At 43.2% G+C, this 15,226-nt stretch overlaps 1 protein-coding gene across 7 annotated transcripts in view; it reads right to left on the reverse strand.

Annotated features, from left to right (window-relative positions):
• VPS13B (vacuolar protein sorting 13 homolog B) overlaps nucleotides 1-15,226 on the reverse strand; it is a 327,581-nt gene that overhangs the window by 53,931 nt on the left and 258,424 nt on the right. For all 7 annotated transcript variants that reach the window (XM_068161158.1, XM_068161154.1, XM_068161155.1 and 4 more), the window contains 2 exons: nucleotides 14,984-15,168; nucleotides 2,657-2,853 (listed from right to left, as the gene is read on the reverse strand). In XM_068161158.1, coding sequence (XP_068017259.1) covers nucleotides 2,657-2,853; nucleotides 14,984-15,168 — 382 coding nt within the window. The remainder of the gene's footprint in view (nucleotides 1-2,656; nucleotides 2,854-14,983; nucleotides 15,169-15,226) is intronic.

Consider the following 15,226-nt stretch of genomic DNA (forward strand, 5'->3'; position numbering starts at 1 on the left):
ACAGCTGCTGAACTACCTCTGTGCAGAAACCCTGTCCCTGTAAGCTTCCTCTTCTGTGCTCTCCTCACCCTCAATTCACCATTCAAAGAGAATCTCTGAATGTTGCAAGCTCAGCCTGGAGCCTTCTCCTAGCCCATATCACAACACATTAAATGCACATTTAAAATGCCAGCCCACTGGAGGGGTTTTCTGAGATCAAGCGTTATCTTTCAGTCTCTGGAGAGAAATTAACATGACCTCACAATTCTATAGGTTGCTAAGACACCACTGAAGCACAAATAAACTGTCTCATTTGAGCCAAATCTATCCTTAATGTTCCTTATTCTCTGTCCCTTTGCGGTGTGGCACAGAAGAGTTTTAGTGCCAAATATATCAGGCAAAACCCCAGGAAAACCTCTATTAAGTCTTGGTGAGCAACAATGGGTGCATTAATACCAGGTGGATGTGATTGTGAAGTCAAAATTTGTGCATCAAATGGATACAATATCCCCAAATCCCACCTTCTGCTCCAAAGCTACAAAATGCAGTGTGGGCTGCCCACAGCTTTCCAGCTGGGGGGGAAAGGAATAACCAGCTGGCACTGCTTTGTGCTCAGCACGAGATGCTGAGGCATGGCTGTAGCAGAAGCAGGGGAAACTCTAAATAAAACTGAAAGAAAACTGCCCTGGCTTTAATGCTCCAAGTGCTTCTCTTTTCCCTTTGGGTTCCTTTTCAATCCTGTGAACTATCAAAACTTCTCAAATGGAATCCCCTGCATTCAGAGTCAGTCTGTGTTACCAAGTGTGATGGCTGCTCAGGACTACTGCTTCCACACCAGCACTTCCCACAGTCACTCCTGAGGAAGCTTGCAGTGCAGCCTTGTTTGAAGTTGGTATAAAAAGAGAGCAGTTTAATTTTCTCTCTGAAACTGCTGCTGGGGCAGCCAACATCACCTTTTCTGTTCTCTGAATGAAATCAGAGGTTTTCCTCAAGTACCCCTCAGGTTTCAGGCTTCTGGATGGAGTTCACCCTGACCTTCACAGCCCTTTATATTTCCAGTCTCCTGTTAGTTCATGTAGGTGTAAACTACGTCTCCTAAAACTGTTATGAATCCCTCAGGCCACCAAAGTTATCAGGACTTGTGACTGTGCAGTCTCTGCACACGTGCCCAAGGAGCTGGCAGTTCAAGGCACTGCCTGCTGACCTTCCCCCTTCTGTTTGTTTACTCTCCAGTGCTTCAGCAGTGTGCCATGTTTTTTGCTGCTGTCTTTCTCTTCCTGCTCTCCCTATTCAGTGAGGTGCTGATGCTTCAGTTGAACACCTGTTCTTTCTGCTTTTTGTGCACACACACAGTCTGGAGAACACAGTGCTCCTAACACTGCTGTGGACAGAACAACTGCCTTCCTTGGAGTCATCTGGCACCCTAAAGCCATTAGGATATTTCTACCCCTTTATGATCAGACACCCTGATACCACTGAGGAGGTCTGCAGCCTCCCAGGTGAAAACTCCTGAGTTTAGACCTTCTGTGCAGATGAATTCATGTGTTGTAAAATGTTTCTGATGGTAATCAGAGTCAAAACTGGTTTTATACTGTGTTTCACTTATTTGTGTGTCACTACAACCCTACCCTCCCTCTGAATGATTACGACCCATTAGCTTATCAGAGCTCTCTGGACAAAACACTGCATACAGTGATGAACCCTATCTGAGCAGCAAACAATAAGTGTGATCACACTGCCAAATGCCTGGATGGAAAAAAAAAAAACCCAACAAACCTTCTGAATTTCACTACTTCATTTTCAGTTCCCACCGAGTTCACATTTCTGTGGTGTTAAGCTGACCAGGAAGGCAATTCCGCCAAGGTCCTGCCTTCAGAGGAATTAACCTTGTCTGAAGCACTTAACTTCTCAGCGATGAAAATGCATTCTTTCACAATTAACATCAAGAAATCATTTCCAACCTGATACTATTAATGGAAAGCAGATGTTTAATTTTCTGCCCTGATTTTGTTAGCCATGTTTGTACTCCTGATTTCTCTGAGTTCTGCAGCTCCGCGTACCAGGACCGTGGATGCCACGTGCGTTTGTACGCAGGCAGCAGGCACCAAGAGCCAGGCAGCCCAGGAAAGCATTCTGGGTTCTCTGATCTAACTAGAAAATCATAGAATCATAGGATTGTTAGGGTTGGAAGAGACCACAAGGATCATCTAGTTCCAACCCCCCTCCATTGGCAGAGACAGCTCACATTAGATCAGGTTGCTAAGAGCCACATCCAGCCCGGCCTTCAAAACTTCCAAGGATGAGGCTTCCATCACCTCCCTGGGCAATCTGTGCCAGTGTCTCACCACTTCCTAACATCCTATCTGAATCTACTCACTTCTAGTTTTTTTTCCATTCCCTCAGTCCTATCACTCCCTGACACCCTCAAAAGTCCCTCCCCAGCTTTCTTGTAGAAGATGGCTGAACGTGGTGCTGACAGGCTGCTTACAAAACTAAGAAAGCTCTTTTTGTGCACACTCCATCTCTTGTGTGAAGGTGAACTACAGGCTGAAGCTCCTTTAGGACCAGCTACTCTTACTGCATATGAAAACAGTATCTGATTTCCTAAGTCTCCTGACAAAGCCCTCTCAAGAGTGCAGCATCAGATTGCTGTTTCTCCCTCCTCCGTTAACTTTACCTTTGGTCATCGGGCACGTTCTGACTGCTGTTCAGCACAATTCTCCACAGATCAGAGGCTATGAGCTCCTTCTGATCGTTCACAAGGCTGATACTGGGCAGCTGCAGCTCACAGACTTTGCTTTCTGACAGACTGAATTCCCGGAATGCAACGAAAGACTTCTGAAGCTCGTCCCAGTACTCCAAGCTGCATGGAATCTGTGATAAAAGGGAGAGGGCAGAATGACTTTCTGCTTGGTTGCAGATACAATGGGATTCACTGTGCAAGTCTACAGTTAGCCATCATCCAGAGAATCAGAATTGTAACTGTTACAAAGATTCCATGCTCTCTTCATTCAAATGTTTTCAGAATGTCTCTGCAGTAGAACACTTCTTACTTTCTCTTACCAGGTGCAGAAAAAGCTGCTTCTACAGTACCCAAGAACAACAAAGGCAATGGAAATAAATCCATCAGATATCATCACACCAAGGACATTCTAATCACCATAATGTGGGTTGGTTTTTCTTTTGTACTTCAACTAGCTCTTTTAAATTTGTCACATAACAGCAATTTATTAATTACCCATTTCTTGTCATAATAGAATGATCAAAGCTGCAGAGTAAAAATGCTGATGTCTTGTGTGGGCCAACACAGAAGTGGAAACCCTAGGAGAAGTCATGAAGCACTTGTAATAATGAGGAAAAAAGCAAGAACCTGGTAGAGATACAAATCAGTCTAGGCACAGCTAGAAAGAGCTCCATAAATATTCCTCCTTATTACTCAGCAAGGGCTGTAATGCACATGGGGGTGACAGCAGGCTGATTAATTAACAGGAATGAAGGTTAAGAAGGAAAATTCAGGGAGCTCAGTGGTTCATGCTGAGGAGGGCAAGGGAACATAAATAATCACCAAAGAATTCTGGAAGAATTAACATGTGGAACCACAGAGCCTGAAACATAGATTTTCACTCCATCTGTCAAGACAAATTGATACCTGAAGATTGAAAAATCAACCACAGCCACTAAAATTTTTTAGGCCAGGGTGGAGAGGGGAAAAAAAACACAACATAAAACCCATATCTGTTAACTGCAGTAAGAAAGATAGCACAGAACTAGCACAGCAGTATCAATCAGCAGTGCTGGTTTAATTTCAAGGGCTAGAATCTGAGCAAAGGGGTTGGTTTAACATCAAAAGGCAGGCACATTATATACACAAACACAGCAACACATCTGTTTAGAAACTGCAGAGTCACTTGAAAATGGTGAAGCTATGTAAATGTCAGCTGGAAAATTACAAGGCAGTATGATGATGCCCAGAGAAAACAAACCTCATCCCGAGGGACACCAGGTAACATATTATCAAAACTGAGGGAGAAATAGTGATTGACTTGTGTAAGACACCTGTGGAGCCTCAAGTGGAATACACCACACATTCCAGTTCTTCATGCTAAAACTGTTAGCTCCCACTAGGATCTGTGCAGTGTTGAGGAACAAATGAAGGACAACAACAGCAATGTGATTGCCCTACTCAGACACCTCAGGAGGGGAACAGTTCCCAGCAGAAAAGGTCTGTAGAAACCACAGGTCCAAAGTGAGGTGATCCATGAAGGAAATGTCAGGCTGGAAAAGCCAGGGAAGTTGGAGGTCAGCCTTGGTGCTCATGGCAGCTGCTTTGAAAAGCTTGTTTTGTCAATAAGCTGGAGACAGCAACCTCCATCACCTGCTCTCTTTCACACAACCTTGTGGAGCCTTCTTTTCCAGATCTCCACAGTCCCCTCTGGTGACAGAACATTTGATTTGACTCAAAATGTTGCAATACTTGGCATGTTCCCTGCAGCACCCATAAGCTCTGGAATCACATCACCACCAAAAGATCTGTATCCTTTCCAACACAAGGCTGCAGTCTGTAACGGTTGCACAGGTTACTTCTACACACAGCACTGTTTATTTCTGCTCTGGCAGGGGGGCTGGACTCAATGATCTTGGGAGATCCCTTCCAGCCCCTCACATTCTGTTATTCTTAATCTCAGTCCTTACAATACCTTGAGAATCTTTAGGACTCTAATTTAATACCTTTGAATATTGAATGCTTTGGTTTTGTGCTTCCTATTGCCTATTAACACCTCTTCCTGCCAACGGTGTTCATGTGTGCAGCAAGTCCTATAAAGCCATCCCTTTATTTAGGATCTTTATTTCTTTTAGATTCCATCTCAGAACAAAACCTCTTTGATTTATTATTTTTTTCAATAATAATAAGAAAGTCTCCCTAGTGAGACTTTCACCAAACTGTATCAGAATGGGCATTGCAGAAGAGGCAAAGCAAGTTGATGAATTCTATGACCACTAAGATAAGTTGAGTAGCAAAAACAAGTTAAAGAGCACAAGAAAGGGATTTCCTAAGTGGCACTACAATGCCCCAAACATGCTACTGTCTGAGGCTAGAGGAAAGCAACACAGAGGGATTGCAAAGAAGGCAGATCAAAACTTGAAGAATCCAAAGCAGATTGCACACACAGCGTTTAAAAGCCATGCACAAGCAAGCAGCTGGCACTGCAGCCCTTCCACCTGCTCACCAAGGGGGCAAAGAGGCGGCAAAATAAATCATTATGCCCTAAAGAAGTAGTGAATCTTACTCAGGCTCTGGTGTAACCTAACAAGGAGTATTTGCCTTTTAGGAACTCTGTGGTGACCTCTTAGGCAAAGTGTGCTGGATTTGGAAAGGCAGAGGAACGCCTGTGGGACTCAGTGGTATGAAGAGCCAGAAAGAAAACATCACCTTACAACTCATGCAGGCTGCTAAGCATGTTGAAAAGATGATTCCTCCCCAGTTTTCCTCACACACCTTTTTTCTGCCTGTGTTGCAATATGTCAAGAAATCCAACAGAACAAGCAGCAGTATGTTCCAAGGCATCATCTCCACATCAGAAGCAAAAAGCCAAGGACACTCTTTATGGCCTTGTCTACACAAAGCACAGCTCATGCTTTGGGACTGTCCAATCTGTTAAGCTTTCTAGTTTGAAGCTTGCAAAAGACTTAGTTGACTTAGAATCTTTGATTTCCACATATCTAGCTTTATTTGTTCTTGGGGGCTTATTACTAATGCCTGATCTGGATATGTTTAAGGAAAGATGGTAGCCCTGGGCAGTATTAGCTGCCAAAAATAATAGTTGTGAAAGCCTGAAATGGGCTCTCATGCCAGAACTGAGTCATAGGCAGTGGGAATAAGTGAATTAGCTGCAACAAAAGAAATCCCCATATGTAGAATTAAATACAGTACTTTTGCCATGAATATTCGAGTAAGAGCTAAGCTATAACTCAAAGAATCATTACCTCTTAGAAAATGGGATGTCTGGTGCTGCCTCTCTAACACTGAACACCAACAAAGCACAGCTAACCACAGACTTTGCTAAGCAATGAGTATCCTTCTTCAACACACACCTCTCCACAGCTTTTTGCTTTCTTTCCTAAGGTCTCAAAGAAAGTTTAATTGTAATGATTCTCTTCACCTCTGAACTGCCAACAGAACCATTGCTGTACAGCTCCTGTGCACTTTGCATGGGTGCAAAACTATCCTTTAATAACTACAGACTCAGATTTAACCTTGGACTCAGACTTAACCAACAATCTCCAAGGTCTGCATTGCAAGAAAACCATGGATTATGGCACAAACACTTGCTCCAGAGGATGATTATGGCAACAGGGAGCAAACCAGCAGTCCAGTGATGTTTTTCAGCACCATTAATAGCAGAGATCAGAAGGAAAAGCTAGACAAAAATATTCTAAACTTACCAGAAAAACTGTTAATAAAACAAATAGATTTAAAACAAAGCAGAGAATTTGATGGTTCCACCTTTATCTCTCTACTGCTGTAGACTATAGACACAAGAGGTCTGAAAATTGCCTGATGTGGCTCTGATGAAGAAGGAAAACGGTGTATTGACAAATTTTGACAGGAAAGAGAGAAGCTGCCTCAGAGGGACAGTTCCAGTCCTGCCCCCTGCAAGTACAGGGCACAAAGCTGAAACAATCCCATTTTTTATATTGAGTTTAAAAATTACATGCTCCAGTATTGAAATAATGAAGCAAGAATACTTTCCGCAACCTGCAAGCAACTTCTACCTAAGGCTGCTGACAGAATTCCTGCTTTGTAACTTAAAATGCTGAGGCATGTCATTTTTTAAACTCACTATCAAAAAATGGACTTTAACTACACACATGCAGAGCTCTTAGGCAGCAAAATGCATCTTGTCCAGCTGAGAAAGAAAGATACCCACAGCTGTGTTACAGCATGTGCTTAACGCTGCTCCGAGTGATGCTTCCTTTGGACTCCCCTTCTGCTGCTGCAGGAGAAATGTTTATTTCTTGGATCCCAGGCCCTCAGATGGTGGGCGCTCCCTCTTGGAGATGAAGTTATTCTTATTCCAGAAACAACTACTGTACAAGAAAATGCACACAGCAGACAGGAAGCATGTGTGTGTTTTATCTGCTCCAAGCAGGGCCACCTAAGTGAAGGAGAGGCAGAACACAACACAAACTAGCACTTTGTGTCAGACGCCAGCCCATGCTGGGAATCTAAATCCAGCTTCCTGAGCATGAATAAACTGATTGCTCTGTAATGAAGCTATCCTGTTAGTAGGAGCTTCTACTGGTTTAGGGCCAAGTGTCTTACAAACACAGTTCTCCCATTAGGTGAACAGAAGTTGCAGTAGTAGGACATAAAAAGCTTTATCCGGCTTTTTACTGGGCAAAAGTTCGTGGCAATAACTACCAAGAACATCACTTTGAAGTTGGATTTCGAAACATTTTTGGTATAAAAATAGCAAAAGGACCCTGCAGAAAAATACATTATGTAGAAAATCTGCTTGAAAGAAAATTCATATTAAGTAGACCGAGCCCTCTGAAATCTGCCTGCTCACATCCCACACACAATCCAAGCTGAGCAGCGGAACGCTGCGGCCACTCGTAGGACGCTTCAGCATGTCCCCTGCTGTTCCTCGTAGCTGTCTGGCACTGTCAAACCAAACTGCATGCTGGAGGCCCTACTACAGGAAGGATCTGGAGGTGCTGGAACGTGTCCAGAGAAGGGCCACGAGGATGGTTAGAGGGCTGGAGCTGCTCTGCTATGAGGACAGACTGAGAGAGTTGGGACTATTCAGTGTGGAAAAGAGAAGGCTCTGAAGAGACCTAATTGTGGCCTTCCAGGATCTGAAGGGGGTCTACAAGAAAGCTGGGGAGGGACTTTTTAGGGTATCAGGAAGTGATAGGACTGGGGGAATGGAAAAGAACTAGAAATGGGTAGATTCAGATTGGATGTTATGAAGAAGCTCTTCCCCATGAGGGTGGTGAGAGCCTGGCACAGGTTGCCCAGGGAGGTGGTGGAAGCCTCATCCCTGGAGGTTTTTGCAGCCAGGCTGGATGTGGCTGTGAGCAACCTGCTGTAGTGTGAGGAGTCCCTGCCCATGGCAGGGGGATTGGAACTGGCTGATCCTTGAGGTCCCTTCCAACCCTGACAATTCTATGATTCTGTGATTCTATGGATCATGCTGCTTTAGCCTCCCTCAGGGCTAAGAGTGTATCAGATGAGTATGGAAAACAGCCTCCCCTGGCACAGCTAGGGACCACCACTGTCTCCCTTTTGTAGAAGTACAAAAAAAAAGAAAACAAGAAAAAAACAAAGCAGTGGTTTCCAGTGAGGTAAGAAGTGAGGCAAATATCAGTAGTGCTAGGGTTAGCAGTGGTACCAGCATTAACATTCTGGCTGTACAAAGTATTTGCTGTCCCCCCAGCTCAGCCTCCTTTACATTTCTGCCTTTTGGTACTCTGACATATGCCCACATATTTCTGGGCAGTAAAAATGACTCTACTGTGTTGTACACTTTCAACACTCAGGAATAATCAGATACCACAGCTGGGAAGTTTTTCAACATTATCCCCTATAATTTCTGCACAGAATTTGTTTTACTTCTCCTTAAATTTGGTTTAACAAATTTTATCCTAAAGCCAGAGCATTTAACTGTGAATACTCACTTTAAAACTGAACATGCCATATCTGTTTAATTTAATTTCCACACCCCCCACCCCCACCCCCCCCCACCTATTCTGAGGTCTCTGGCTGAGTAGTGACTACTGGTTTGCTTTCTGAGTAATAACATCCACCTCAGCTCTTCTAACTCCATTTAACCAATTTATTTATGGCCCTATTAGGATATTTAATTTTATTTCAAGTTACATCTGCACCGAGTTTATAAAATAAATATTAAATAGAGTCCTAATAAAGAGATGTGAAAGCAACCCCCCTGTCTTCTGAGAGAAACTGTTCTTTAAAACTACAGAACTGCCTTTTAGCTGACTTTGGAAAAAAAGGCTTCTATACATCTTCAACTAATAGAAGCTATAAAAAACCCTTTGTAATATTGGAACCAGTTGAGAAACCACAAGCATTCAAATGCAGGAAATCATGATTTTATAACATTTTAATGTGATCTACTCTTGGGAAACAAAGTTAACCAAGCCCTGTTTCTGTACAGGAAATATTCCAGTGTACAGTTGTAATACATTGTGGTGAGGGGTACAGCTGCAATTTTTTCACCTGTAATGCCCCACTGGTATTGTGGCTTACTGGATTGCATCAAGATTGCCTTCCTGTCCGGAAAGCCCTCTAAGTACAAACAAGACTCTAAGCCCAGGTTTTATTTTCCCTTGGTATCAGAATATGGTAATTTAAGAGCCCTGAGAAACGCTTTTTAACCTTTCAGAAGAAATATGTCACATTCTTTTATTAGAAACTATGTTCTTTGCCTTTCTAAAACAACATGTGACCAGCTTATCTTATCAATTTATCAGAGCAGCAGGTTCAGAGCAGATGCAGGTGTGTACAGTAATGGAATCTGGCCACAGACATTGGCTCTTTTCCTGATGGAAAAAGGACTCTAAACACACTAACAACTTTTGTTAAGGAAGCACAGATCAGCACTCTGCTCTAACAGCAGACTTCTGCAGGCCTTTTTAAACATGAAGATGTATGTGGTGCTATCAAGTGTCAAACCCATTTCTTTTTCCCACTACTAACTGCTGTTCATCTTGAGAGTGAGTTGCTGTGGAGATCATTTGCTTCTCTAACAGCAAAAGCAACAACATTTAATTTCATTTATTGAGGTCTTGTTGCAAGTATAGAGAAACAGAAGTACAGATACAGAAATGTTAGGGACATAGCTACTCCTTGCAACATCCTTATTCTTATTCTGATACAGGATCAATCCCTCACATGTTATTTAAAGCTTTCCATTTTCTAAGCTTTAGCACTTATTAATAACCCAAGCACTATGCTGCTGAAATGTAGTTGCCCCTGGGACTGGGGGTAGAAGTCCATTAGTACCTGAAGCACTGTGTAATTCTCTGTACACAGGCTATTTTGACCACACATTCTTACCACAGCAAAGTAAGAGGTGCCACTAGATCAGCAGACAGCAGGAAGGCCTTGGGTTTGCAAAGTTTCATAAACTCTGGAAGCACGGAACACAAGGAAGGTGTAAATCTGTCATTGCGATAATCTGATGGTTTCGTCAGTCCTCTGGCCCCCAGTGGAATTTTCACTGGCTCAGTAACCCCAAAGGGTAAATTTCAGTGTGATGCACAAGCAAATTATGCACCACTTCCATTAACATTCCCCACAAGTTACGCTTTAACTCCCTGCAGGCCGCGCAGAACCGGAGGTCAAACGATACAGCCTCATCTTGACGCAGTGAACACCGAGATCACACAACACAACGATTAAGATTACACACACAAAATACAGCAACAAAACAGTAAAGTCTGAGATAATCCTACTCTCAGGCAAGGAAGTTCACAAATGATGTTTAAAGCTGGAATTCCTGAAGAGAAGGGGCTCTGTTTCAACATCTGCTTAAGACTCGCTGTGTAACACTGCAACTCCTTTAGCCCCTACTTCCTTCCTTGCAAGAAAGCAAAGACAATGCTAATCATTAATAGTCACAGCCTTAACTATAGAAAACATGTGCACAGGGCTGCCCAGCAGCCAGATGGGCTGAGGTGTAAGTGGCTCCAGCTACAAGCAAGCCTACAGCCCTCTTGTACAGACCACTTGCTTGCGCAATGAGCTGCATCTGTTTCTGTACACATGCATGGATGTAAACACTGCCTCTCCTGACTTCTGTTCCTACAGCAGACTAAAAGGGCATTCCTTACAGTTCTAGTCCATGATCAGACAGACTTCATAACTATACTGGATTCTTTTGTTTTGAGCTTGTTGCAGTTGCAGGTCTTCACACAGTAGAGTGGTCACAAACCCACTGTGTGCAGTCCAAGCCGTATGGCTGGCAGAGTCCTTCTGAATAACATCCCAAGGTAGAATTAACAAGAAATGTAAGCTTGAAAAGGCAAAATCCCAGACAGAGTGCCCAATGTGCCTTCTGAACAATCCACAACAGCTCTACAAATTATTTTGCCATCCATCCCCCAAGTCTGATTACTTGAAGACAGTGCTGACAGGAGATTCAAACATTGGCAAACGGAAAGATTTATCAAGAAGCATGGTTGAACTTTACAGCTTATTATCCAATACCATGATGAACTTCAATCACTGACCTGTCACACACAAATCATCTGCATCTCCAAAATAGTTGTTGCTTTGGGAATGTAAGAAATAAATCAAACATGAATAAAATTTGTGGTTTTCCAGAAAAGCTCTTTTCCCAGACTCTCAAATGCCCAGCTGAACGCTGTAGCCCCAACTGGGAATGAAAAGTAAAGAGGAAGCAGAGCCAGCCAAAAATGAGGTGTTCTCTGTTAAAAGGAAAAATGAATGTCTTTGACATTTATCATAATTCTTTTCCTATTGACTGTCATGTCAAATCCTTCCTCAAATGATGACTTACAGTAGGTCTAATGTCACTCATTCTTAAGCTCATGCTCCCTTAAGCCACTGTTTAAACAACCACAAGGTGTTAGAAAATGACTGTTTACTGGCTGACAGTGCTGAAAAAGTCAGATTCCCGCCTGCAGAGTCTGCAAATGTTTTCTTTAAGCAGCAGGAGCATGTAGGGCAATGCCACAGAAAGGTTTTCTGAAGTTGGCAATATTTTCTGTTCTCCTAAAATGCATTTCTGGGGGAATTTCAACCAGAGTGGTTTTATTTACCTCATCCTTCCTTATTGAATCTCAGTTAAGCCCTTGTAACCTCAGAACTGTACTCACTGCCCTAATTTTCTCCAGCAGACCTTGAGATTTGGCTAATTTAATCTTTTCTAAGCCAGGAGTAAGTGCTCTGTTTACTGGGCCACTATCTAAAGGAGAAAGCCAAAACCAGGCACTCAGCACGTGCTCATCTTTGCATCAGCTGCTCTAATGCTGGCCACACTTGCATGCAACAGCAATCCTGGCAGGTACACAAGGGAAACATCCTCAGATGCAAAAGCCTGTCAGGGTTATAGTTCATGAGGTGTTTTAACTTCCTATGGAGAAATGAGCAAATGCCATAGATTATGTTCCTTTTGTCTTGGAAATTTCAGCAGCTTGCATCTGACTGGGTGGCAGCCCAGGAGAAAGGATTTTAAGTCTGTATTGGTGATGCCAGAGCTCAGAATTTGGAGTGTTACACATTATATGAGCACTTTGAGTAGACAAATTTGTTCTTCTCTGCCTTTTAGGTCCATGGCCACTTGTGCTCTTCATTAGTGAGAGCTTGCTAACCATTCTGCATGAACTGACATAGTCTTGAGAAGGTATACTCAGAACAGATCTTGGCAGAGGTGTAGACATAAAGGCAGTAAAATAAGAGTCCCTAGGTCACAAAAAAACTAGAGCTGATGCCAGAGAGTGGCTTGAGCACCTGAGGATAAGAAATACCTGATGTCACTGAAGAGGAACTCCCTACAGGTGTGGCGCCAGGGAAGCCTAAAGATGATTCAGCAAATAAATAGCAGTTATCTCAAAAACTGGTAAAGCCCAGAGACCTAGAGAACACTTGCAGGGACTTTTCCTGAGGGTGTCTAGAGACAGGACAAGGGGGAATGGTTTGAAGCTGAGGGAGAGCAGGGTTAGACTGGAGCTGAGGAAGAAGCTCTTCAGTAGGAGGGTAGTGAGACTCTGGAACAGGCTGCCCAAGGAGTCTGTGGCTGCCTCCTCCCTGGGGGTGTTGAAGGCCAGGTTGAATGAAGCCTTGATCAGCTGAGTCTATTTGAGAGGTGTCTCTGCCCATGGTGGGGAAGTTGGAGGAGCTGAGCTCTGAGGATTCTATGAGGAAAGGCCTCCTGATTAATTGAAATGAGAACCTGAAGTTTGAGATGAGTCTTTGGTAAAGGCAGTTTGCTAAAAAATGGTGAAAATAAATTCTGCATTACTTATTTCACAACATACCAATGGCAGACTAATAAAACCCAGGCATGTTGTCCATGTTTAAAATGGATGTTCATCTACACTCTGCAGAGCTGCTCTGCATAGGTTTAAGGTAATTTCCAGACAGTGTGATCAGTCACCACCTAGAACCACGGAACATTTGCTGATACCATGAATGGCTCACTACTGTAACATAGCTCCTACCACAGGCATTTCTGCACTCCATGTGCCCAAGAGCACAGTGCTGTAATAGATGCCATATAATTTGGCTGGGGTCCTTCACCTCTTCCTTGCAACTGAAAGCCCAAAGTAGTAACAACAGTTACTAAGACTTAAATTAATTAATCTCAAAATCTGACAGCCCTTAACAAGGGTGTGCCACAGGAAAAGCATGATGGAGGGAAGGTGTACAGGGATGCTTGAACACAAACCTAAACTGAGACTGATGGGAAGAGCTGTCTTCAGTCAATGCCCAGGATCAAATGCTCATCTGAGGAAATACATGGAGAGCAGGAGCAGCTGACAGCACCTGCTAGGTTTATACCTTACTGTCCAAGGCAAATGCAGAGGAAATGAAAGAGGACTGCAGCTACCTTCTGCTCTGACTGCAGCATGGAAGCAGCAAGCAGCAGAACGTGTGTGCTGCTAAAGTCCAGCTGTGGATGCCCACTTGAGGAGCCACTGCTCCCCCCTGCAGAGGGTCACACCGTCCATGATGTCTGGTATCCATAATGGAGCTTAATGCAATTACAGCCAAGGCCTGGCGTGCTGTGACCAGAAAATGCCATCCTGAAAGGAGGCAAATTGCTGGCTTTCATGGCAAGCTAATGGGGTCATCGAGGCAGCAGAGAGGAACACAGTTTTGATCTTTGATTCAATCCTCATGCCAAGGGGAGCTGATTTTTTTCCACTTAATTTTAATTTTCATAGAAGTGAAAGGAGCTGACATTTGGCTGTCCAGAGGGCAAAGAACTTGGCAGGACGCTTCCATGATCTCACTAACTGTATGTGCATGGTAATAACATTACTCCCTGTACCTGAGGAGATAATCCCACTTACCCATAACTCAAAGCATATTGGTGCATAATTCAATTTTAGAAGTGATTTTTAAGGTTATGGCACTAATGAAATGTGATTCAGCAGCTCTGAACAAATAGGAAGAACTGGGAGATATTTATTTCTCCTGCCTCACAACACTATTCTGATTAACAAGCAGACTGAAAGGAAAAACAATGACAGATCCAATTTGTAATACAAAAAGGAAACTGAGATTAACAAAATTAAAACTGATCTTAAAATCAAAATAGGTAGGAAAGGAGTGAGTGCACTTATAAAGATTAAGTGCAGTAGAGAGGAGTGAATATAAGTAACTGTCTGTATATACTAGAAAGCAAAAAGCCTCAGAGGTAAGGACTGGTGTAATTGTGAGGTGTGGTCTATCTGGGGGGCACAGAGTCACACCACTGCAGCTCTCAGCACTCCTTTGAGGGGATGCTGCCATGATCTCAGAGAGTCAGCCTGGGCTGCCCATTTCAGCTCTCTCAAAGCAAACACAAAGCAGACCCTTTCTGCCCTGTTGATCTTACAGCCACCTGCCATCTCACCCACAGGACAGGATAGCTGGATTGAAGATATTAGTTAATTGATTCCCCTGGAAGTTTGGCAGTTTCAAAGCAGTTCTTTCCTCGTGTTTCAGTTTCAAACCCAGTGAAATCTTTAAGTAAAGATGCATGGATGAAACCATAGAAAACTGAATAAAAGCTGGGCATGCTTGCAAACCGGAACCGATAAATTTATCTTATCAGGCCATGGAAAACCTTTACTGTTAGCAGTTCAAATGTTTGCAGCAGCAGTTTAAAAACTAAACATATGCCTGAGCTATGGCATTTATCTCCTACTGATTTAACAGCAAATCAAACTTCAATGAACCTAAGTTTAAAACCACTCACTTGACAGCTGTTTTCTTCTGTTAATGAAAGCAGAGAACATTACCCACCTGAAGAACATCTCCAAGGTCAACGGTGCTAATATCTGGGTCTTCAGTGGTGTTGAAAGGAACAGGATTAATCCTTACAAGAGTGAGCACTCTGGGTTCTGAATACCTCCACATCATCATTCCTGGACTGTCCTCAGTTTCATTGTAAAACACGACTTCATAGGCACCAGGCAGCTTTTGTGCTTCTGTCAAGCGAAAGAAAGCTGGAATCTGTTGCATGGTTTCTAGGCAGGAACAAGCTGG

The sequence above is a fragment of the Melanerpes formicivorus genome, unplaced genomic scaffold (assembly GCF_026170545.1).
Source record: "Melanerpes formicivorus ecotype bairdi unplaced genomic scaffold, bMelFor1.0.p_v2 SCAF_56, whole genome shotgun sequence".
In the NCBI taxonomy this organism is placed as follows: domain Eukaryota; kingdom Metazoa; phylum Chordata; class Aves; order Piciformes; family Picidae; genus Melanerpes; species Melanerpes formicivorus.